The 24,394-nt window shown below is 33.5% G+C and overlaps 1 protein-coding gene across 4 annotated transcripts in view; it reads right to left on the bottom strand.

Annotated features, from left to right (window-relative positions):
• Nucleotides 1-24,394, bottom strand: part of DPP10 (dipeptidyl peptidase like 10) — a 1,316,731-nt gene that overhangs the window by 47,320 nt on the left and 1,245,017 nt on the right. For all 4 annotated transcript variants that reach the window (XM_045558744.1, XM_045558743.1, XM_045558745.1 and 1 more), the window contains 5 exons: nt 20,600-20,707; nt 8,379-8,470; nt 7,908-7,955; nt 4,644-4,765; nt 3,242-3,289 (listed from right to left, as the gene is read on the bottom strand). In XM_045558744.1, the coding sequence (XP_045414700.1) occupies nt 3,242-3,289; nt 4,644-4,765; nt 7,908-7,955; nt 8,379-8,470; nt 20,600-20,707 (418 nt within the window). The remainder of the gene's footprint in view (nt 1-3,241; nt 3,290-4,643; nt 4,766-7,907; nt 7,956-8,378; nt 8,471-20,599; nt 20,708-24,394) is intronic.

Raw genomic sequence — 24,394 nt, 5'->3', positions numbered from 1 at the left:
AAGAACTTTTAACATTTGCAATTATTGTCTCCTTGTGTTTTTTTTTTTTTTAAGACAGAGTCTTGCTCTGTTGCCCAGGCTGGAGTACAGTGGCATCATCACAGCTCATTTCAACCTCAAAATCCTGGGCTTAAGCAATCCTCTTGCCTCAGTCACCCAAGTGGGACTACAGGCTCCCACCACCATGCTTGGCTAATATTTCCATTTTTTTTTTGTAGAGACGGGGTCTCGTTCTTGCTCAGACTGGTCTCAAACTCCTGACCTCGAGCCATCCTCCCACCTCAGCCTCCCAAAGTTCTGGGATTACAGACATGAGCCACCATGTGCAGCCTCTTCTTGCATTTTTATATGCACTTTTAAATAGTTTTGATCAAGTGGCATAAACCTCTGGACTCCTTAATCACTTACAAATATAGTTTAAACATTTTTAATTGACCTTTGTAAACATATTTTTTATTTTTAATCCTAGTAGGAAGCTGATGACACTCTTCAATGAGAATAATTTGACGAGATTTTACTGAAAGGACTAATTACAGATATAGACAATGAGTAGGAGACTCCTAAGGGATTGTATAGTATAGTATAACCCAGGCTTATGGCAGTGGCCAGGCCTGAAGGTCAAAGGAAGAGACCTCCCTTCAGCCAAGGATCACAGCTAACGTGTGGTGGCTCCACAGTGACAGGGCAGGTGGAATAGATAATCCAAATCACTTTCCTCCCTTTCTCCAGTTGCCTACAGAATTCCCTTTGGTTGAACACAATTGTCAGCCACTGGGGAACACAGCCTAAGATGTCTAGGACAGAGAACACGGAAGAGAAGAACTGGGAGCTAAAAGCGGTTCTAGGAGAACAACTCCTAGATATCCAGGGCACTGGGTAATATCCCATTGAAATTTATTTACAAACTGACATTTTTTTGTTATTTATAATGTCTTTTACTATTATGAACAGCTTTGATATAATATTCTCTATTTACAATTATTTCCTCAGTATAAACCACCAAAAGGAAAAAATAGATACAAAAGATGAGTCCTATGACTATTTTTTTCTATATATTTGTTACAATTTATTTCTCTACTGGCATGTTACAAAAGCCTCATTATACCCTCATTAGTAATGTAAATTTTTTTATGTTATTAAATTTTTAGGAAAAAATACATGGCAACATTTTACTCTGCATTTCTTTGAAAACTATAAGAGTAGGTTTAAAGGTTTTCTACATTTATTAAATATTTTAATTTTCCTTTTCTCAATTTTCTCCTCATCCTATTCTACTTCCTATGGCCCCAAAATGAATTATGACTGTGTACTTGCTTTTATTAGCTCAAAGATTTAATTGCCATTGAATATAAATTTTATCATCCAAAGTAATTGTTATTTGAAAAGAAAATTAAGCACCTGACTGCTTGTTAACAGCCCTGTTTTTGTTTTTCTTGATCCTGAGGCAATAAAGGTTGGCTTCTGAATGGGAAAATCAGAAAGATTTCCCTTAGATGGAAATGTTTATAATTTGCAGCAGAAGTTATTAGGAAAAAAAAATGACCTGTAACAGTAGAATAAATTAAATTAAAGTCAGACTGGAAAAATTTTAAATCATCCTTTGTTGATGACAGAATATGCAATGTAACACAAATAGTTACGTATTGTGTGTCTTATATGTCATGAATATATCTTATCCTCACTTAAAATCCATTTGCTTAATTGCCTAGGAGGAATGATCCTATGAGAGATTAACTAACTTGTCTTAGATCCCACATTATGTGGGATCTAAGTATGTGATGGACCCATTTACAGATTTTTCTGTCTATAAGATTCAACGTTCTTTACATTTCATCAACCATACTGTCTATTATCATTATTGTTGTTGTAGTGTTAATATTGAATAGATTAACTTGCTTTATCCATGTAACAAAAACACTTGTACCCCTAAATATTTTGAAATTTTAAAAAAACCCAGCTACTCCTGGGGAGAAAAAAAGATTTACACTGAATACAGGAATAAAATAATAGACATTAAAATATGTGCTATACTATCTTCCAGCCACACAAAAATCCAATACAAATTTAGAAATTTGTTTTGTCTAGGGCAGGCACTCAGTTTCCATATGACAGTATTTGAGGAGTATAAATGTTGTCTGTTTTCTCAAAATGACATTTGTCGTTCAACCTCACACTTTTTTACTTATATCTCTTCTAAGTCAAGACCTCTAACTTAGACTCCTACTTAAATATAAATATGTGATGCAAGAAAACAAGAACAGGATAGAAAAAGCTGCCGTCATATTGTAGCTAATTATAAACTCTATTACGGGGTCAGTCTGCCTTATTTGATTCCCGGTTCTGCTATTTATTAGTTTGACACTGGCCAAGTTATTTTATCTCTCTGTGACTCAATTTTCTCATCTGCCAAAGGGTGTAAATTAACCATCTTCAGGTGTGTTCTGAGGATTAAATGAGTCAGTAAGTATGATTCTCATTATTAGATTATAGTAGTTTATGTTAAATCATTTGAGCATAAGATCATTGATTAAACAAATCTGAAATAGTGAAAGAAGGAAACAAACATAAAAAAAATACAATGCAGGAAGCAATCTGGCTATTCATTTTTAAGATGAGCTCAACCACATATTTACTTATCTACTACTCTACTGTGAGTTCTTAAACACAAAACTGTCTTAGCAGTGTAGCCCCAGACTCTGTCACATTGCTTGATAAAGCAAAGTGCTCACTCAATAAGCAAAGTTGAATATATTCTCAAATAAATAAATGTATAAATGAAAAAGTGAATATATAAAACTAGAAGACTCTGGGTATTTTGAATAAACAGGATAGAAATTATATAAAATAATATATTTTTCATAATTTTCCCAAATGACCACAAAAGGCATTCTTCTGGAGGAATAACTTATGTGAGGCCCAGGAAAGAATGAACCAGAGCACTAAAAGGCCAGTAGGCTGAAACGTATCTGCCTCATCAATCACACCTCTTTCGATTTAGGTACAACAGATATCCTTTTTCAGACATGTAAGATTCAACCCCTGCTATGACATGGCTCATACCACTTGCTTTATTGTTTCTCTTAAATATATAAGATACAACTGATGCTGCTTGCATAGCTTTCCCCATGTTGGGGATTCCTTTGAAGAAAGTTCTATAAAGTATGACACTCAGAATAAATATTATAGTGCCTAAGGTCAATGCCAGCCATAAGTATTGTGAATTATCTTCTCGTATACTCACTTGCTGGGTTGTCTGTGCTGTGTAGGCTGACCATTGGGACTCTTGGACCTGGAGTTTAAAAAAACATATATAAACATTTTTGAAGATACCTCAGTAATAATTATTAGAAAAGCTACATAGTAGATTTTTTTTCAAATGGAAGCAATTTATGATTAAAACATAACAAAACAGAAACCAGATGACTAAATTTCATTCTGTCTATGGGTATTTTATTCAGAAAAGTAAGGACATATGTGCAAAGATTATTGTTTAGATGCCCTCATCCCCACAAATGCCCTATACTTCTATATTCTATGTTTATAGCCAATCCTATGTGCTTTACTCTGTACCTCTAGTCTTTTATAGAATCATCACTAATGGTCAGAAAGCTGATTCACAACCCTTTACCCCTGATCCACTGATCCAAGATTAAATTCTGTTTCCTACTCAGCCAAAAAAGGAAGAATGAATGCATATTTGGAGTATTTAATCTACAAGATAAATAAAAAATTGGGGGCTAATTATTAGTTTTAAAACTATATTAACCAGAATCTCCAATTATTTAAAATATACTAGTTAATTTGTTACTATAAGATGTTATCTTGAAACTTCACTTCTCTAAAGAACCTTATTTAAATGTCTAATGTTTTTTCCCTGGTGTCATTAATTGAGTACCTCTTTTGTTGATTACTTCATTTCAGATATCAAGAGAAAAATTAACTTCAAAAGGCAAGTGTTGCTGTATTGCTCCTTTTGTCTTAAAAATGAGCAGGTTAAGGTACCAGCTGAAGTAGTAGCACTCAATTCATCACATTATGAGAGTGTACATGAATTCCATTTCATCTCTGGGAAATACAGTATCATATTAAATGGAAAATGATTTCTATGAATATATCGCAGAGATACTGGACAATCAGGCAAGATTGTTACAAGATAGAAAAAGTAATAGTGGTGAATGCAATTGCTCAGAAGTGAAGAAGGCTGGAGCCCAGAATTCAATTTCCGAAGATCCTAAATCTCTTAACCAAGTCATTGTTTTAATAAGACTGTTGTTTTTCCTAAAGACTATGTAGATTAGTTCATTTTTGTGGCATGGCTCTGGTAATAAAATATGTTTATTCACCTTTTTAAAATGCTCACATTCAAATAATTGAACATGTGTACATGTTACTTCCAATTTTTATTTCTAAATGCAATATATGAGTAAGATTTGTATCTTAGTAAATCCATAATATATAACTTTCAACAAAAACCTACAAATTAAGAATATTAAATCATATAGCTAGAGTAACAGTTCCTGATAGTAATAACAGATACTGATCAAATAAAATGGATATAATAGGTTCTATTAGAAGTCATATACTATCTGCCAGACCCCCTTTGGATCTAAAAGAAAAAAAACAGAAGTCATATGTTATCGTACCTTCACAGATTAATAAGAAATGTTGATTCATGGGACTAAAACTGGCATCAAAATACGTACATTGTTCTTTCATAAAATTACATGAAATGCATTGGCGATTCAATAATCCTTCAGTAGAAGCACTGGGGAAAGAAAGAAAAGTTAGAAATGGTACTATTCCAGGCACTTCAATGTGCGGCATCCATATTTAAATATAGCAAACAGAAAAGCTACATCAGTGCTTGCATAGAAGTGCCTTGTAAATTATGACTCACCATACACATGCAAAAAGTCTACTTTCATTATTAAGACATACACTTTCTTCTTCTCTGTAATAAAATTAAAATTATGTATACCTGTATGTATATAACATATATATATGTGTATATATAAGTATGGCTGTAAATAAACTGATTTCCATGGGATTCAACATCACTTATTGTTATAATATTTGCATTTTCTTTATAGATATTTTTGTGTAAAGCCTTAAAGGAAATTTCCCACAGAAACTAGGATTAAGTAACCATCAACAAATATTAGTTGAAAGAAGGAATAATTGTTTCCACCAGTCAAACAAAAATCAAACTTATGATCTCCTAAATTAAACATTCTAAATATTATTAATAGAATTTGGCATCGGTGTCAAATTTTTCCACCACATACTTGCATTAATTTTAAATTATTTTTAATATTTTAAGTATTTTAATTATTATAATTAAAATTTAACTAATTTTAATTATTTTTAATTAACTTGTATTAATTATTTTTGTATTATTCTACATATAAAGCTAATGATGATACATACTTCGAGTTATTGAGATAAAGAGAAAAGTGATTATCATCTTTATTTTATAATAATGGTGCTTAAGGTCAGAGGGGTTAAGATATTTACCCAAGGTTAAGTTTCATATATGAAATTGTTATTTTATTAATGTAAATAAATCTGAATGCAAAATTACCTATGCTAATGGATGAAAACAGTGTGAGGATGCATGAAAAAAACTTGATTGGATAAAAGGTTCTCAACTGCATTTTGGAACAAAACATGATTTTGACTATACATTTATAAATGAATAATTGTCATGTTGATTTCAATGTGCAATATGCTGTTGGCATGGGGGTGGGAACAGGGATGTTTAGGCAGATACCGAAAGCACCAAAAGCAATTGAGGTTAAATGTTAAGTATAGTTCAAAAAATCACAATTTTATGTTTGAAATATTGTGAACTTGATTATAATCCAAGATTTTCTTTTAATAGTAAAAGCAAGTAATAAATACCAGACACGTAAAACACATTAGTTTCACCCTTATGATAACCTACGAGGTAATCATAACAAATTTTTTTCTCTTTGTAAAATTGTGGTAAAATGTGTACAACATAAAATTTGCCATTTGGACCATTTTGAAGTGTACAATTCAGTTTCACTAGTTGCATTCACAATATTGTGCAACCATCACCACAGAGAGGCTTAGAAATCATCACAGTTGCTATTCAGTGACATACTAAGATTTAAAATCTTTCTCTCTCTACTCTTCCATAAAGGTTTCAGATACAAGTTCCCTGGAGATTTATGTTGGTGTTTTCTCAATATTTAGATTATGAGATTGCTGAAATAAAGACATGCAAATTTTGAGATAAAAAGTAAGTAACAATGAATATGGTAACAGTTCTGATTCTGCCGAGTGTCTAATGCCATACATTGTCAACGAATGATCATTTTTATAGCCTGGGCAAGACATTGATTGCATTTTCTGGGTCAAACACTAACATTATCTTACCATCAAGCCAAGTGGGATTTGATGAGCTATTTAAGGGGAAATTTATTGGTACTACATTTTCTTTATGATGTAGTCGGCTACACTATTACAGGTCAGAGATAAACGGACTGTTCTGCCTCAGTCACTAGAGACATAAGACATGGCCACAAATCTAATGAGTCATTGTGATTCACATCACATTTTAGGCTAATAAGGGGAAGAAAAATTGAGGCAGTTGCATTTGTTGAACTTGACCAAGCCTAATATTCTGATACTGTCGTTTTTCTTTAAGAGTTTTATAAAATGGGAGCTAAAGTACTGATCAATATTTCTACATCTCTAAAGTATTGTTCATGGCTAATAATATCAGTCATAACATATATTTCAAGAAAGATACGCTTCATGTCACCAGAAAGGAAAAGAGACCAGTACTTCAGTCAAGACCTCCAAACCAAAATTTTAATCAGTATCTATAAATAAATAGCTTTTCTTCCTCTGGACATCATTACAATTGAGAACATGGATTTCAAGAGGTTCAAGAGACTAAGAATATAAAACTGATATATTGAGAGAGGTGATAAAAGGAGAGGCTTGCTTCAGATGAAAGTAAATTGTGCATAAATAAGAGTGTGTGGGTAAATTAGAGGAAGTTAGGGTACTTCAAACATGCATTTTTACTCTCAAAGGAAAGTCTAGGCTTCTTGGTAAGAATCAGAAGTGACACTTCTTCAAACATGATGAATTTCCACTGAGAATATTGACACTTTAAAAATGAATCTATGAAATGGAAATTAGAACATGTATATAAGTCTAGAATTAACAGATTTTTTGTGAGCCAAAAACAAAAGTCATTCTTGTGAGGTCCTGGTGAAAGCTTTCTTAGTAAGGAGACATTTTAATAATAAATAGGTATGATTTTAAGCCCTTTGTATGAATATAGCTTTTCATTTGAGAAAATTGGGCAGGTGCAAATATTCCCCACACATTGACTTATTTTAGTACGCAATGAATATTTCTTATTTAAATAAGAATGCCTCCTCCTAAAACACCTCATTGGATTTTATGAACGATGGACAAAAAAAGAAAGTTTCTACTGATACACTTGACTAAGTGTTCACAATGCCATTATGTTGTTCGGGAATAAATTTCACATGTGCCACACTAATGCACTGAAAATTCAAAAAGAGACTTAGCAGAAGAAGAGGCCATAGGGAATTATATGCAAATGCCTCTGGTGTGGGGGAGTTGAGAGAAGCCGGCCACAAAAAAAAAAAGGGGTATTTTGAAACTGCAAAAAAACTGTGAAGACAAAAATAAGGAGGGAACAGCAAAGAAGAAAGTGATCTCCACCCAGGTTCCACTGAAGCCAAGGGTCTGGACCACGAGTGTGAGGCTTTGTCACACAGACTTTGCTGTCCCCTAGACATACTGAAATGACACATCAGATTTTTCCATCCCTTCTTTATGTTGTGTAGATGGCCACTGAGAAGCCAACCCGTGTAAGGAGGTCCTTGCTCACCACTCACCTGTACAGCTGTCGCCCTCTGGGAGAAGACTCGGTACTCAGAAAGTAACTGTGCAGGAAAGAAAACAACACAGCCATCAGACAGAGATCTCTTTTGTTATGCTGAGTTTTCACTTGCATTTTCAAAATTGTTGAAAAACAGGCAAGAGCTGTTTTGTTATTCAATGACAGGCTATGATCCATCTGGGAAACTTTTTTTTAACCTAAGATCACCCCTTTTCATAATCTCTCTCAATCTCACTGCGTGTGTGTGTGTGTGTGTGTGTGTGTGTGTGTGTTGTATGTGCACTGTGTGCATCTGTGTAAGATGTCTTTGCGTGAAGTGCAGAGGATGTCTTTAAAGAAAAATTTATTCTTTCCGTGGCTGGCTTGTTTTGACTAGGGCTATGGTAAGCAAAACATAATTCTGGTAGAAAGGATCGCATTTGACAACCCTGACTCTCAGCCTGACTACAGAACCGAAAACACTCACATTTTTTGAGTAGTTTCATCGTATGCCAAGATCTTTATCACTTCCCAGTTTCCTGATGTCAGATGCCGCACGGTAATTTGCTCACTTTTACTCTGCAAAGAAATAGAAAATATTGATTTTCTTTTTATTTAAACAGCATCTCTCCAGTAAACATGAAAGTACCAATGGCCTGCGCCAGTTTTGATTCTTTAATTCTCAGTTATCGTTCGGTTTTCTGTTCTAAATCTCAAGGATGCGCATGGATTCCTATGAACACAAATCCAGGTAAAATGGTGCCTTTATTTCTGGGCTACAGGAAAATCATTCAGAAAACTCCTTCATGTGAGAATACACCAAGTGCACTATCTTGACAGCAGCATTTGGCACCAGCCTACGACTTCTCATCTAAATGGCCGGCTGCTGTGCAGTTTGGACAGCTTTAAAGAGAACATTTCAGAATAAACTTGACTCCACATAAATACTCAGTGTTACATGCCTTTTAGCCTTTGCAGTATGGGAATTACTATAAGATTTTCTGTTTTCACTCAACAATTTGTTGCTGAGATGAATCCATGTTGATGTCTATAGCCACAGTTTATTTTCACAGCTATATGGCCTTTTATTGTAATAATATAGCATAATTTATGTTCTAACATTCGAATTGTTTCCAAATTTTTGATCTTAAAAACAAATTGCCTATGAACATTCTTATTAATGTTTCCTGATGTGCCTGGCAGGGAGTTTTCTGAGACATACACCTGGGAGGGGATTTCTTGGTAAGGGGATGCATGACTTAACTAGTGTCAAATTATTTTCCAAAGTTGTAGCAATTTATAGGCAGGCTACTAACATGAGTTTTTGTTGCTACACCTCTTCCCTACTTCCTCACTTACAGTCATTTTCACTGGATTACTTGATCTTTGTCAAATTAATGAGTATAAAACCATATCTCATCCATTTCCTATTGATTTAGAAAATACTCAAACCTACAAAAAGTTGAATGGATAGTGCAATGAATACACACACAATTTTTACCTAGATTCACCAAAGTTCAACATTCTGAGTACTTGCTATCCCCTCCATTTAGTCTTCTGAAACATTTGAAGGTGAGTTGCAGACATGAAGTTATTTCTTTTTTTCTTTCTTTTTTTTTTGAGACAGAGTCTCGCTCTGTTGCCCGGGCTAGAGTGAGTGCTATGGCGTCAGCCTAGCTCACAGCAACCTCAAATTCCTGGGCTCAAGCGATCCTACTGCCTCAGCCTCCTGAGCTGGGACTACAGGCATGCGCCATCATGCCTGGCTAATTTTTCTATATATATTTTTAGTTGGCCAGATAATTTCTTTCTATTTTTAGTAGAGACGGGGTCTCACTCTTGGTCAGGCTGGTCTCGAACTCCTGACCTTGAGCGACACGCCTGCCTTGGCCTCCCAGAGTGCTAGGATTACAGGCGTGAGCCACCACACCCTGCCCATGAAGTTATTTCAACACTGAATATATTTCTCAAGATTAAAAATATTTTTCCATATAAGCAAATCACAAATCAATGAAAATTATATTATCATCTAAATATGTAGTCTATACTGAAATTTACACAACTCTCCCAAATAATTTAATTACATATATATGTATATGGATATATAAATTTTATGTAAGATATATATTTTTAAATACAGAACCCAATCAAGGTTTAGATATTGCACAGAATTGTGATCTCTTTAGCTCTTTTAAAGTAAACCTGTCATTCTATCTTATTTGTTTTCTACATTTTAACCATTTTTAAGACTCTTTATCTAGTGGTCTTATATAGAATATTGAGCAATTTGGGTTTATCCAATTGTTTTCTCATTTAATTTAGGCAAAACATTTTTGGCAAGAATATTGCAAGGGGGATACTGGACACCTCTTGTTTGCATGAAAACTGTGAGATCTTTTTGTCATAAATGTACATTTTGCCTTGTAATTAAAAGTGAGATGTGATTTCCCATGAACTTTTCACTAAGTAGTTTTGGAATCATTCATGACCTTTCCCTGATTAAATTATCATTTCAAAGTGATTTCTTATATGTTCTATATTTATTAGGTGGCATTCTTCTGTAAAGCATTTCTACTAATTTTCTCCCTCCTGTATACCGTGTCTTCTTTCCATCCCTCCCGCTCATATTACTATGGACTCAAATATTATTAAATGCAATGTGTTACATTCCATTACTGTTGCTGCTCTTTATGGTGCTGAAAGAATCTCAAAATTTGGTTAGTGGGAACCCTTCAAGCCAAACTGTCTATTCTTTAGACATAAGTACGTTAGTCTTTGAGCACTTCCTTGATTTCTGTACAATAAAATGTTCCAAATCATTTTATTTCCTCTGTCCCATACCTGTGAGTGATCATTTTTCCAATGAGCTCAGTTCTTTCCACTGGATTATGGTATTTAGATATCAAGATCTAAGGTTAGGTGTGCTCATTGCTACTCTGATGTTATTAGTTCCAGGCCTTTTTTAGGGGATGTATTCATACACACATCTATAGATAGATGATGTAGGTAGGCAGATAGATAAAGAGACAAATAGCTAGATTTCCATATGCTCTCTGTATCTCTGTGGAGGTATACATATGTGTGTGTTTGTAGTAATATGTTCAATTAAATTCACAGCAGTTTGATTTATATTTAGGTAGATTTGCTTCTACTAGTATTTCAATTAAGACTTTGATATCCTCATTCTTTTTATTTAATTTTCTTTTAAAAATATGTACATGGTTCAAAAATTACATTATATGTGTGTATGTATATATATATATGTGTGTGTGTGTGTGTGTGTGTGTGTGTATATATATGCTCAGAGAAGTCTTATTCTCATCCCTATGCCCATTCTCACTCATCACATTAAAAAAAATTCCTTCATTTTTTATTTTTTCTTTTCTTTTGAAAAAAATGATAATTAAAAAGTATTTATGTTTTATAACTATAAATATAAATGTAAACCTAAATATGAATTCATATGTTGAAGCCCTAATCCCTAGTGATGGTGTTTGGAGGTGGGACATTTGGAAAGTATTAATAATTAGGTCATGACAGTGGAACTCTCATCATGGAAATAGTTGCCTTATAAGAAGAGAGAACTTTTTCTCTCTGCCATGTGAGGAGACAGCAAGAAGACCACTATCTGTACCCAGGAACCAAATGGGCTGGCACCTTGATCTTGGACTTTCCAACCTCCAGAACTGTGGGAAACAAGTGTCTGCTGTTTAAGCCACCCAGTCTTTGGTAATTGTTACAGCAGCCCAAACTGACTAAGACACCTGGACTGAAGAAAACTGCCTCGCCCAAAATAACATCTCTTTTCAAAGACAGCTCCCACCTAAGGACAGCCTGATCCACAGTGGAGTACATAAACCTAACCCTCTTGCCCTGACTTGGGACTACTCTGAAGGGCCATACTAGGCCAAAACTCTGTGGCGTCAGCTGAGGCCTTCATTCAGATGGCACCACACCACAAATTCATCTGCTCAATCTTGCTTCTTTCCTCACCTTTCCGAAGTTATTGATATATTCTGGAATAACTGTCCTGTAGGCTAATCTGCATTTCACAGTTTGCTTTCTGAAGAACCTAATTTATGATAGGTATCTTGACATAATTTCATTTTGCTTTATCCTTAGAAGTTAAAGATACATATTTTAAATAATTTTATAACTGCAAATGGTTATTTGATGATATTTAATTGATACTGGAGGATTATTTTATAGCATTCCTCTGCTTTATAGTTGTTTTTCCTGGGGAAATATTTTCTTCTATTGAAAAATCTTTCTTCCTACATTCAGTTTTCTTCATATAGTAACTTTGTGTGTCTCTTGACAGCCATATTTTGTTCTTTAGAAATATCCTGGATTTTCCAGGATACACATACATAAGGGAGCTGAAGGATTAGATGGCTCACTAGCTTTCTCTTACTAGCACCCTAAAGAGTAGTACACTAAGGGGGTCCCTGAGGTGGTACCATTAGGAGTAGATATGTGTATTGTAATATCTAATGCTTTTTTTCTAAAGAGTCTTTAATTTCTATCACTACTTTACACCTTTCCCTTACCACCAATATTCCAAGAGATACCTCCCCCTATCATTTTTTTTTCTCTCTCTCTTAGATGGTAATTTTAGAAACTGTCATTTCTGGTTTTGTGTATGTTCAAGCTACCCCATTTTGATTCCTTATCTCAATGCTGATTTTAAAGGAAATGTTACTAAGGTTCCATTGTCGATTATGATATATTAATGAAGCTTGAGATGAGTGTCTTTATCAGCTTAAAGAAATTCCTTTTATTCCTAATTTCTAACATTTTTGAATATTGATTTTATAAAATTTAATGGATCCTGTGTCTGTATCTATTATTATGATTATAAATTTTCTCATGAAGATGTAAATGCAGTGAAATATCTTATAGATGTTTGAGTTTTAAGCAAATTTAGCATTTCTGTGTGAAAAAATAATAGTTATCTTTTTACTGCATTAAAAAATTCAATTTGCCAATATTTGGTTTAGGATTTTTTAACCTTCTTTCTCATACTGTCTTAGTTTGTTTTTGGGACAAGATGATGACATCTACTTCATAAAATGTATGTAAAAATATGACATCTTTTTCTATTCTCAGAAAGTGTTTCTATAAAATTGGAAATGCATATTCCTCGAATAGTTGTATAATCCATGCTTAAAATCCACCTCTGCCTGATGTTAAATAAAACACTGATTTCCTTTTTTTAATACTATGGAACAATATAGACTGTTTCTTAAATCAGATTTGATGTTTTTTTCTAGAATTTACCCATTTTTCCTAAGCCTTCAAATTTGTTGACATAAAGTTATTCATACTATTCTTTTAACATGCAGTTTTGCCCTCTTTCCACTGCATATACTTTCTTATAATTTGGTACTTTCTCAATTTTTAACTAACCTCAATAGATACCTCTTTATTTTATCTTTGCCTTCTAGCTTGTTAATTTCATATCTTCCATTTCTCATTTCCTTCCTTCTACAGTTGAATTTGTTCTGTTCTTTTTCTAGATTCTGACATTGGATGCTTATATATATGTATATATACATATACACATGTAAAATTAAATATTATATATATGTTTAATTAAATGCTATAAATTTTACCATAATTATTGTTTATATGTATCCCATATATTGGACTATATAGTATTTTTATTTATTTCTACATATTTATTGATTTTACCTTGAGTCCATGAATAATATAGAAATTATATTTTATTTGCAGATGTATGGCTTTTTAAAAGTTAAAATTTTTTTGCTGGCTCGTAGTTCAATTGCATTGTTTTCAGAGAATGTAATCTATTAGCTGAGTAATACTTCCAATGCCTTTTAATATAAATATATCTAGAATCTAGTTTCAGATGGAAGAATTTTACTATCATACCTACTTGCCCATACTACTTAAAGTATAAACTGAAAGAGCATTCTATACTCCATTATGTACATGTAGTATTAGAATCTTCCTTCAAAAAATTAGCTGTCTTATTGGTATGCATCTGCATTCCAACATCTCCCTAAATAGTCTATTCCTTGTTGTTAAAGGAAGTTCTCTAGACTTCCAGCTGTTTAAGTTCAGCAACAATCATGTGGCTTCTTTATATCAACTTCTTTGAATACTGTCTGATGCATGACTGTGATATACAAGTATTTGTTGACTAAAAGTGTAAGTGCAAAGATGAGACCCAGTTTGTGAGGTGTGAGAACTGCACAACCCAAAGGCCGGCACAGAGTTCTAATGCCCAGTGTTTCATTGCCAATCTCCGCTGTACAATAATTCAGTAGCTGGCTCCCCGTACTCATTTCCAGGCCCTGCTTTGAATGAGCCAATGAGGACAGGATGCTAAAATTTCAAGGTTTCCGTGCATCTTTGGCACCAATTTCAAGATGAAAAAAATCTCAAAAAATAAAAAATGCGGCCAGATGCAGTTGCTCATGCCTATAATCCTAGCACTTTGGGAGTCTGAGGTGGGAGGATCACTTGTGGTCGGGGGTTCAAGACCAGCCTGAGCAACATAGTGTTTCTCCTTCTCTACAAAATATAGAAAAATTATCCAGGGGTGGTAGTGCACATCTGTAGTCCTAGCTATGCAGGAAGCCGAGGCAGGAAGATGGCTTAAGCCCAGGAGTTTGAGACTTCAGTGAGCTATGATGATGCCACTGCCCTTCTGCCCAGGCAACAGAGTGAGACCCTGTCTCCAAAAATAAAATAAATACATACATACATACATACATAAAGGGAAGAAACTTTGCTTACTATTGGTAAATAATTGGGGATACTTTTTGTTCACAGATTTCTAGGTTAATTATTTTCCCTGTTGTTTAGGGAATGTTGGGGAGTGTGTGTGTGTGTGTTTTAAGGACAAAAGAGTTTCTGGAGTAAAATGGTCATGAGAAAAAATCCAGTGCTTGTAAAATGCTTGAACAAAATGTACAAAAAATAAAATAAAATTATATGCTATATATTTCAATGATCTATTTGGTCCAAAATATTGTTCTTCTAAATGGAGGACCAAAATACCTTGTGTTGGAAGCCATAATAACATCCTCACAATCTTTTCATTTTACTTTAAATTTCCATAATTGTTTGCTTGCTTTTTCTCTACCAGAGCAAATACAGGCTAGGGAATAAGTTAAACTTCCATCACATATTACATAATAACATGCACTTGTTTTCCAATAATATATTTCAGTATATCATAGCAGTGAGCACATTAATTTTGATCTGGACTCTAGGTAAACAATCCCAATACCAATCAGAATATGGTAGATGACTACATAATAGGTCAATAATAAATATCAAGATGTTAGGTAGTTAGCAAGGAATTCCAGGTCTCCTAGGGATGAAAGTTTGTGCCTGGCCTTGGTGCAATTGCCCCATCTTGCAAGAAGGACAAATGTGGGCCCCTTGTCCCCATCTTGGTCCTGCCCCAGCCTAATCCTTCCCTGAGCTACTGCCATACCTGGGGGAGGAGGGAGCATCCCACGAATCTGCCAATCAGAACTTAACATGCCAACTGCAAAAGAATGCTGAGGACTGTCCAGCCCATGGGCCAAGCAGCATAGATACAATACAGTCTGGAAAGTGCCCTAGAATCCACATGCATAGTAAGACTCAGGTCATGCAACTCCCAACTATGCAATCGAAGTGTTTCCATAGTGACATTTGAACCACAGGGAGGTCCCTATTCAAACATCTTAAAACAAGACCCAGACCATAACCAAACTGTCTTTATCTGCTGCTACAAAGGATCTGGTCATCATCTGTGGTGTATGTACCTTGCTTTGTAAACCTGTGTCTTGCTCTTGCTCTATAATCCTATCTTGCTGTCCCTCAATAAATGTCACCTCATGCTTGCCTTACTTTGGTGTGTCTGGTCATTCTTCAGCCATGAGCAGAGAACACAGATTAAGACTAAAACTGGCAAAGGGACTTGACTAGATTTCACAAGGGAGTGTTTGTACTTCAGTTAAATCAAACTCCTTAAGCAGTAATAAAATCATAGGAAAAGTCATGTAACAAAGCAGAAAAGAACAGGAATGTTTACACCACAGTAACATTTTTTTTCTTTCTATGTATCCTTAATTTCCATTAAATTAACTTGGCAGAATAGAAACACTGAGTATGAGTAAAACCATAGTAAATTTTTAATAAAGGCAATATGAAAATATGATTTAAATTATACTCATACTTCAATTTTAATTTTAGGACAAAAAGCAATAAAACTAGTGATTTTCTTCATTCTTAAAAGAGGGCTAAAAATCTAGAATGAAATATTTTTATTTGGACATTAAACATCAGGCATCCCTCCTTGAATTGGTGGAGAACTTATCTTACTCAAAGAAGTTAAATATTAATTTTATATTTCTATTTACATATTGGAAGCAAATTGGAAACACATTGCATGTACTTTTTACCTGATTATACCCTGTTCATTCAAATTATTTCTTACATTAAATTTTGTTTAACTTTTATAGCTTCTAAATAAGGGAAACGTTATAGTGCATAAAAATAGCATGCTTTAATTTACTGTCTATTCATCACATAAGATGAGCTAATTGTTTTCAGACAATGTCCTAATCAGACACAGCGGTGAAATTTAATGAAATAATTTTATTGGGTTGATTAGGTGGTAGAATTGTGAATTGGGGGCATGCTATTTTCTACAATATTTGTAATGAATAACAGCACTTAAAATTGTTCCAAGTGAAATCATCAGCCTCCTAGGCAAAACTTTGTGCTGCTGAATAGAGAAAGTGAATAGATTCACCAACATATAATTTTTCATTTAACACAATTTTGGAAGATGGCAGGGAAGTCCTTCCACCCATAAATCTGAACCACTGAACATAATGAAAACTCTGTTTTCCCCATATTTGAGAGGAAAAGGTGGCCTTGCCTTTGATAAAAACCTGTCTCTTAACTGCAGTCTGAATCGCAGGACTTAGGATTCTACAAAGTCAGAATCCTACATAACAAATATTTTTGGGGAAAGAAATGGGAGAATATTGAAGTAATCAAAAGTTTAATGTTCTGAAGTAAAAAGTTTTACATGGGTGTATGATTCAGGAAGTATGTAAACTGATAGTAATGTCAATATGTAACACTCTAGAACAATTATCTTAGCTATATAAATTTCCAGAAAAGCCATAGTTTTATTTAATATTGTCTTTAATGGAAAATATTGAAACAGAGAAAACACTCATGAATTTGGCTTTCACACATTCATACGAAAAGTGATCTGGAAATATATATATTCCAGAAATATGTGGGCTTAGAAATATTTTACTTTTGAACCAGGAATTCCAGTTCTGTTAATCTACACTAAAGAAATAATCCATGATATAAATAAGCTTTATGTATAGTGACATCTATAATTACAACAAATTGCCCCTAAAGAAAACATTGAACAATAAATAATTGTTATCTATGTACATCGAGCTAACTCAATATTAACATTTTTCAAAATTATTTAGCATTATGGAAGAAGTATGCCTTTAAAGTTAAGTTTAAATTTAAAATGTCAGGATGCAATGCTGTAGTTTACATAAAATGACAATAATGTTTAAAAGGAGAAGACTCAAGGAAAACACATGAATTCATTCTCTTTTTATCTTTTGGAATCATTTTAACAAGGATAGCTTGTGTAAATAAGAAAAAAACACTAAAATATAAGTAATGACAGCCATCATTCTCCATAATGAAAATAACCTGAAAGCAATAATTTTGTAGTGTGGTCTCTAATCGATGGTTTTTATTTGCTTACTAATTGTGTAAGAAAGCAAAGTATTTGCAAACATTTACTAATTTTATTTAGTAAGGTACTTCACACAAATAAATACATTCTTAGTGAACCAGGAAGCTCTCAAACATATCCAAGCCTCAAATACCGCAAAGGTGGTCTTGCTAACTGTGGGCTGCCCAGGCACATGTCCTGTCATTTCTCACTTTATGGGCATGTCAGTTTTAAGTGGAACAATGTAAAACAGCAAGGGAAGGAAGAGGAGTTAAAAGTCATCAGTGCTGGCATTCATTACTTTTACGACAATTACTGTAAATTACTATGCTATTTTTTTGGAGACCCAATTTGGTGCTACCTAAACAAATGCATACATATGCATATGCTTTGCGTGGGTATCTTTTAACATCTAGAAATGTAATTCTGTGGTAATAATTAGAAACAGAAAAGCGTGTTTATGTCCAAGAGTGTCTACCTTTGAATAATTTCTAATACCAAAAAATGGAAATAATCATAATGATGAATAAAATTGGATCATTTAAGTACAATATATCTATCTGATATAATGTTGATCAGCTACTAAAATCACATTTAAGAAAATTATTAAATGTTAAATATTAAGAATACAATTAAATGATGTGAGAAAATGATCACAAGTTATTTCTTAAATGTTACCTATATATTATATTTGCAATCTTTAAGGGAAATTATATATCTTTATGTAAAAAAGAATTGAAAATATACACACTAATTGATTAAAAGTATGAGAATGTGATATGGTAAGATTGGGGGTGATTTTATATTCTCCTTCATTCAGTTTATTTGGTTTGAAAATTTCAAAATTTTATAGTGTATACATGTCAATAAAGCAGTCCTTTATCCATAATTTCATAAATGATTCATAAATTTTGTAAAATAATGTATGTGTGTATGTGTTTTTGTGGTTGTAAACTTAGGTATAAATGGTATTTACCTAAGCACTGACCTCTGACTCATTAACAAAGTAGACTAATTTTAGTCAATTGCCAAAGTATCCATAAATAATCATGCAGTCATGTTCATTTCTTTCCCCCCCCATTTATTTTTTTATTTGTATATATTCATGGGATACAAGTGCAATTTTGTTACATTGATATATTGCATTGTGGTGAAGTCAGTTTCATGTTCATTTCTCAATGAGACAAACTACAAATTCCTTGAAAAGCAAACAGAATAGAACAAAATGTTTTCTACTTCAATGAAAACTTTGTCATATTCTCCATGTAGAAGATGAACAAAGTAAACACATCTATTCTTTGAAGTTGCTACAGGAATTCATGTCAGGCTGCTTTGGATTGGAAACAGAAAGTATTTCTTCCCAAGGTTTGTAAGAACACTTCCTCGGGTTTGCAGAGATTTAAATCCTATGTGCCAATGTCATCACCCCACCCAATACTATACTTTTGAAAAGACACTATTTCTCTTCCTGATTCGTGGAATAGACTGTCTTCTTTTTGAAATGGTATATATAAAGATGTATGGTACATCTTTTCCTATCTTTCATTATAAGTATCCACAATTTTTATGTAATCTTTACCACTTAGGTTTTTACAGAGCTTATTGAATATAAAATACTGGAATTTAAAAATTCAATAAATGCCACAATCAATTATAAGATTTGGAAAGTGTGAATTTTTTTAGTCAAAATAGTTCCCTAATATTTATGATAACCAAGTTTGCTCTTACTTAGCAAAAGTTTATCAGGTAAAGCTATTTGCTAGTGAAGCTCTCTGCAGTTCACAGAAAAAAGCAGTTCCCCTAATTCTACCTGCCTCATATAATCATTTTAATAGCTTGATAAAAAACACCCCAAATTTTATTCATATATAAATGTATACCTTCATTTAGAACATAAATGGGATCACATTATACATTGGTCTATAACCTGTTTTTAACCTTAATAATATACTATGAAAACCAATCTACATCTCTACTGTGGAAATTATATATGTTCCAAATTATTTATTTTAGCCTTGATTAAAATGAAAGTTAAAATCATGACAATTATTTTGATAGCACAGACCTTGTACAAGTTTTAAATTTTAAACTGTTGACATAAAATTTTGAGACTTCAAAGCATTAAGCTGCCCAGTACAAATATGTATGTAGGTAATGGTAACCATTTGAGAATAAGCACAAGTCTTGAAGGTTCTAGTAACATAAAAATAGAGAGCTTGGTTAGGGATCTTTTGCCACATTTATATTTACTCTATATTTTGTAGGTATAAAATGATTCTTGGCTAGTTTGTTTGTAAAAATCTAATAAAGAGTCCAATTCAGCTACAATGACCTGTCATTATAAAGCCTTTTACCTGTGAGAGTAGAATGTTTATTTATTTAATTTTTGAAGGATATTTTATTGTCTCATGAATGTTTTCTATGGGAAATTAAATTCAAATTGACTCATTAACCTTGTCATATTTAAACCATTTAGTGTGAACTCATTGATTTTTATAATTAAATAAAACTATGTAAATTGTTAGTATACTTTTGAAGCTTAGAGGAAAATAATAATCATTTCTCCTCCTTTTATCAGAAAGTCCATAAAACATCACAGTGACTCTGCTATATTTTGTAACATAAAACCTGTATGTTATTTAACATAAAAATCTACTTTGTCCTGTTTTTTAAAATCTGCATTGTATTTGCTTGTGTGGGTGTATCACAATTTATTCAGTTCTATATTCCAAAGCCCTCAGTTCCTCGCACACATGTGTAGCTCACTAAACTTTATTGAGTGTTAAGATTGTTTTGTGGGAAAATATAGCTTGAATTTATGTCTGTGGATAGAGGTCTTCTTCCCAGGATGTCTGTGAATTGGATATATGGCTGGGCTTCACAGGCATTAAGTGTAGGCTCAGAATGCCACAAGAATTGGGCCTTCAGGGACATGATGACAATGAAAACAAACCTTCGCTTACCTGGATAAGGAACATAGCTATGTGGTGAAATTCTCCACGGCCCCCTTGCTTAACAGGAACTGTCATGAAGAACTTGCTGCCATCTCTGGAAAATACAGGCTCCTCATTCTAAAGTGTAAAAGAGCATATAACAATCTCAAAATGGCATATGCATTCTGTGCGGCCAACTACTGTTAATTCTTGAATTGATTGTACCTATAATTAGTTTAAAATTAGGTAAGAAAATTGTCAAATTGTTTAAAGAATAACTATGATATTTAGCATTTTTTAAAGTGAACTTAATGATACATTGTGAGTATGTATGTGTTTGAGGGGTGGGAAGGATGGGGAAGTTTCATGCATGGTGGATAGGAATGATTTACTGTTAGGAAGAAGACAGTTTAAATTGGCTCAAACAAGAACTTTCATATCTTCACATAAGATTGTGTTTACCAATGTATTCTTTGAAGATAAGGAAGATACAAACATTGGCATGAATTTATCACAATAATGTTTTAGAAAGAATTTATAAAATTCTGTAACATACATTAAATATATTTTTCTGAAATCTTTTATTCAGCAACTCTAGTTATTTGAAGATTCATTTCTGATGATGTACACATAAATTCACTGAAAATACAAAAGCTGACAGGCCACAAATTGAAAGGATTTTATAGAAAATCATTAAATTCAAAATTACCATCCCCACTACTGATCTTTCCACAAACACACAAACACAAATGCCCACTCACAACTGTGAATCCCCATTTGGTAATTTTTAATTAAACTCCAGTGAATGACACATTAAATCAATGGAATTATTTTTGAGAATTAAAGGATGGAAACCATACATATAAATTGCTTTCTCTTGTTTCAAGAGAAGCATTAAGAAACTGGATATCTCTGACAAAACATTGGGTTCCTTCCTGCTGGGTTAATGATAGTGATTATATATTTGGTATAAACAAAGGTTTAGGCTTTGCTATGGTTTCTCCTGTCTTTAGAATGGCCTTGAAGCCATTTCAGATGACCTGGCCCTGTACTTCCTTTCTGATCTCCTCTTCTTGTATTCTCACTGGGCTTTCTCTCTGGCTCCTGCATGATCCTGCTATAGGGCCTTTGCACTTTTTATTTCCTTCATCTGGCTCTTCTTATCTCTTTCAGGTCCCTGATCCAATGTTACCTTATCTATAAGGTGCTTTCTGATTACGCTATGTAAAGTGCAGCCCGGGAAACCAGACCATCCAACTCTACCTGACATCCTTCATACCCTTGTATCTTCTTTCCAGTTTTCCATAACATCTAATACTATTCAACATACATTGTGGTGTCGTATGTATGCATTTGTTTGTATGGTTGTATTTGTGCATGAAGGCATGTATGCACATATGTATGTATTAAATAGTATTTCTCTCTAATGTAAGTCCCATGGGACAGGAAACTTATATTCTTGACTGCTGTATCTCTAGCACCCGAGACAGTGACTGTCATGTAAACTGAGCTCTGTAATTATTTACTGAATGAATAAGATAATTAAAGACTATTTTAATACATTGGAGAGTCTGATTTTGCCTTCATTAGTAAGTGCATCCAATGACAGCAATATATATTTTCCTTCTCTACCACAAGGACACTCATGAAAATTAGAAGGTAATATATGCAATAAATTTAAAATTCTGAAGTAATATACAATTCAAGGTTGGAAAAATTGCATAACTGGGCATAGAACAGATACTGACAAAATACTTGACTGAGTTAATCACATCTGTCAACTATGATAGAGTCAATAATTCTATTTGTTCCATCTCCTGCCTCTCTGGGATATTTCTCTCTTAGGTTTTCTTCCATTTGAAACAAATTTTCTGTCCTCTTTTGAACTAAATCTTTCTCATATTTTGCTTAATCTCATGAAATATAAACTATTTTCAAATTTCCATAGTTAAGAATTTCTCTCCCTGTTAGGGAATCTCTCCCAAGATGTTCTAAAAAGTATCCTGTATTCACCTCTGTCATGGCTTGTAACACACTCTATGATATCGATCTAGTAACTTCTTGGCTTTCTTCACTAGGCAATTAATAATTAAACTAAACTGTCAGTTTTATCTATGTAGCTTCATCACATAAGATACAGAAGGTCCCAACTCACAATTGTTGAGTAGATGAATGTACATATACAATGGACAAAGATTAGTTACATATATCACTCTATCCACCACATTTACTCTGACATATTGGTTCCTCCCTTACTCACCATTCTTTCCTTGCGCTCTGATCAAAGATAAATAGTTTTTTCCTAGTATGGAATATCTGAGCATTCCCCCATTTATGTTGCCATCTCCCCAAGTCTGGTGCCTTAGAAGTGGTTCCGAAAAGAAACAGATGGGAGCTGCAATCTCAGAGGCACGGCTGGACTTAAAACACCTTCTCCACTAGACATTATCTGGCTATAAACATTCTGCCAACCTCACTGCCCACTTTCATGACCTTAAGCAAGTCAATGTTTATGACACACATGGCCCTGAACTGGGGATTCTGAACCCTATCCTTTGACCAAACATATTATGTACTGGTCATCCCAGCTGTAGGTACCTTGAAAGCTAGGCCAAAGACGTACACTTCCCTTTACACTTCCTATTGTTCAGAAGGAAAGCATATGATGATTCTATTAAATTTCTAATTATCTTAGAATTTTGCTTATCTCAGAAGTTTCTTCTCATTACTCCTAGCATACTCATCCTTTAAATTTCATCTAAGCATTTCATAAAATTTCCTTAGAGCTTCTGGAGAAAAAATCAACTGTGATAAACTACCAACTGAATTTTCTTACTGAATAATTGATAACTGGATGCTCTGGTTTAAAAAAATTCTATCAAACATTTATAAATTTTTGATTTAAAATTTAGATGGCCTAATCTCAAAAAAGCATATATTACGTTGATGTGTGTTAAACTATTACGAATGTCACCAGCTATAAAAGTGATAGCAAAAGAGGCTTAATAATTCAGGGCAATTTAGAATACATCAATATCCATTGTGTCATTGTTTTTCATTGTTTTTATTTGCAGTATCTGCCTTAATTTTGTGAGAGCCCATTATTGGCTGCAAAATCAAGGGTTTTTTTTTCTCAAATTTTATTTTACACACTAAAATAAAATTGTTTATATTAATAGATACCCATGTATGTAAACACATTTAGAACCATTCTGTCTGTCTGTCTCTCTCTGTCTCTCTCTCTCTCTCTCCCCCTGCTTCAGACAAGCAAGGGTTTAGCCTATTTACAATTTCTTTCTTTCTCTTTCTTTCTTTTCTTTCTTTCTTTCTTTCTTTCTTTCTTTCTTTCTTTCTTTCTTTCTTTCTTTCTTTCTTTCTTTCTTTCTTTCTTTCTTTCTTTCTTTCTTTTCTTTCTTTCTTTCTCTTTCTTTCTTTCCTTCTTTCTTTTCTTCATTCAACAAGTATTTATGGAGTTCTTCTTATATATTGGATTCTATACTAGGCATTTGGTTTAAAAAAGGGAGCAAAAAATAAACACTCTCCTTACCCCTGTGTCTCCGTGATAAACCACGGAAATATTTAATATTTGCATAAGTGTCACACAAAGATTATAACTGACTTTAAGATAACTTTATTGGGTGATGTTCATGGGGTGGCAGATGTTTGCTTCTTCTCATTACGAGATGACTTCTTACGTAGGTGATATAAGCCAGGGTTTGAAAAGTGAATAGGCTTCAAATAAGAAAGTTTGAAAGAATTATGTCCAGAAGGGAGGACACCTATGCAGTCCCTGTGCAAAGGAGGGCCAATGTAGCTAAAATGGAG

This window comes from Lemur catta, chromosome 8, assembly GCF_020740605.2.
Source record: "Lemur catta isolate mLemCat1 chromosome 8, mLemCat1.pri, whole genome shotgun sequence".
Taxonomy (NCBI): Eukaryota; Metazoa; Chordata; class Mammalia; order Primates; family Lemuridae; genus Lemur; species Lemur catta.
Note: the sequence above shows the minus strand (reverse complement) of the source record. Positions and strands in the feature narration are given on the sequence as shown.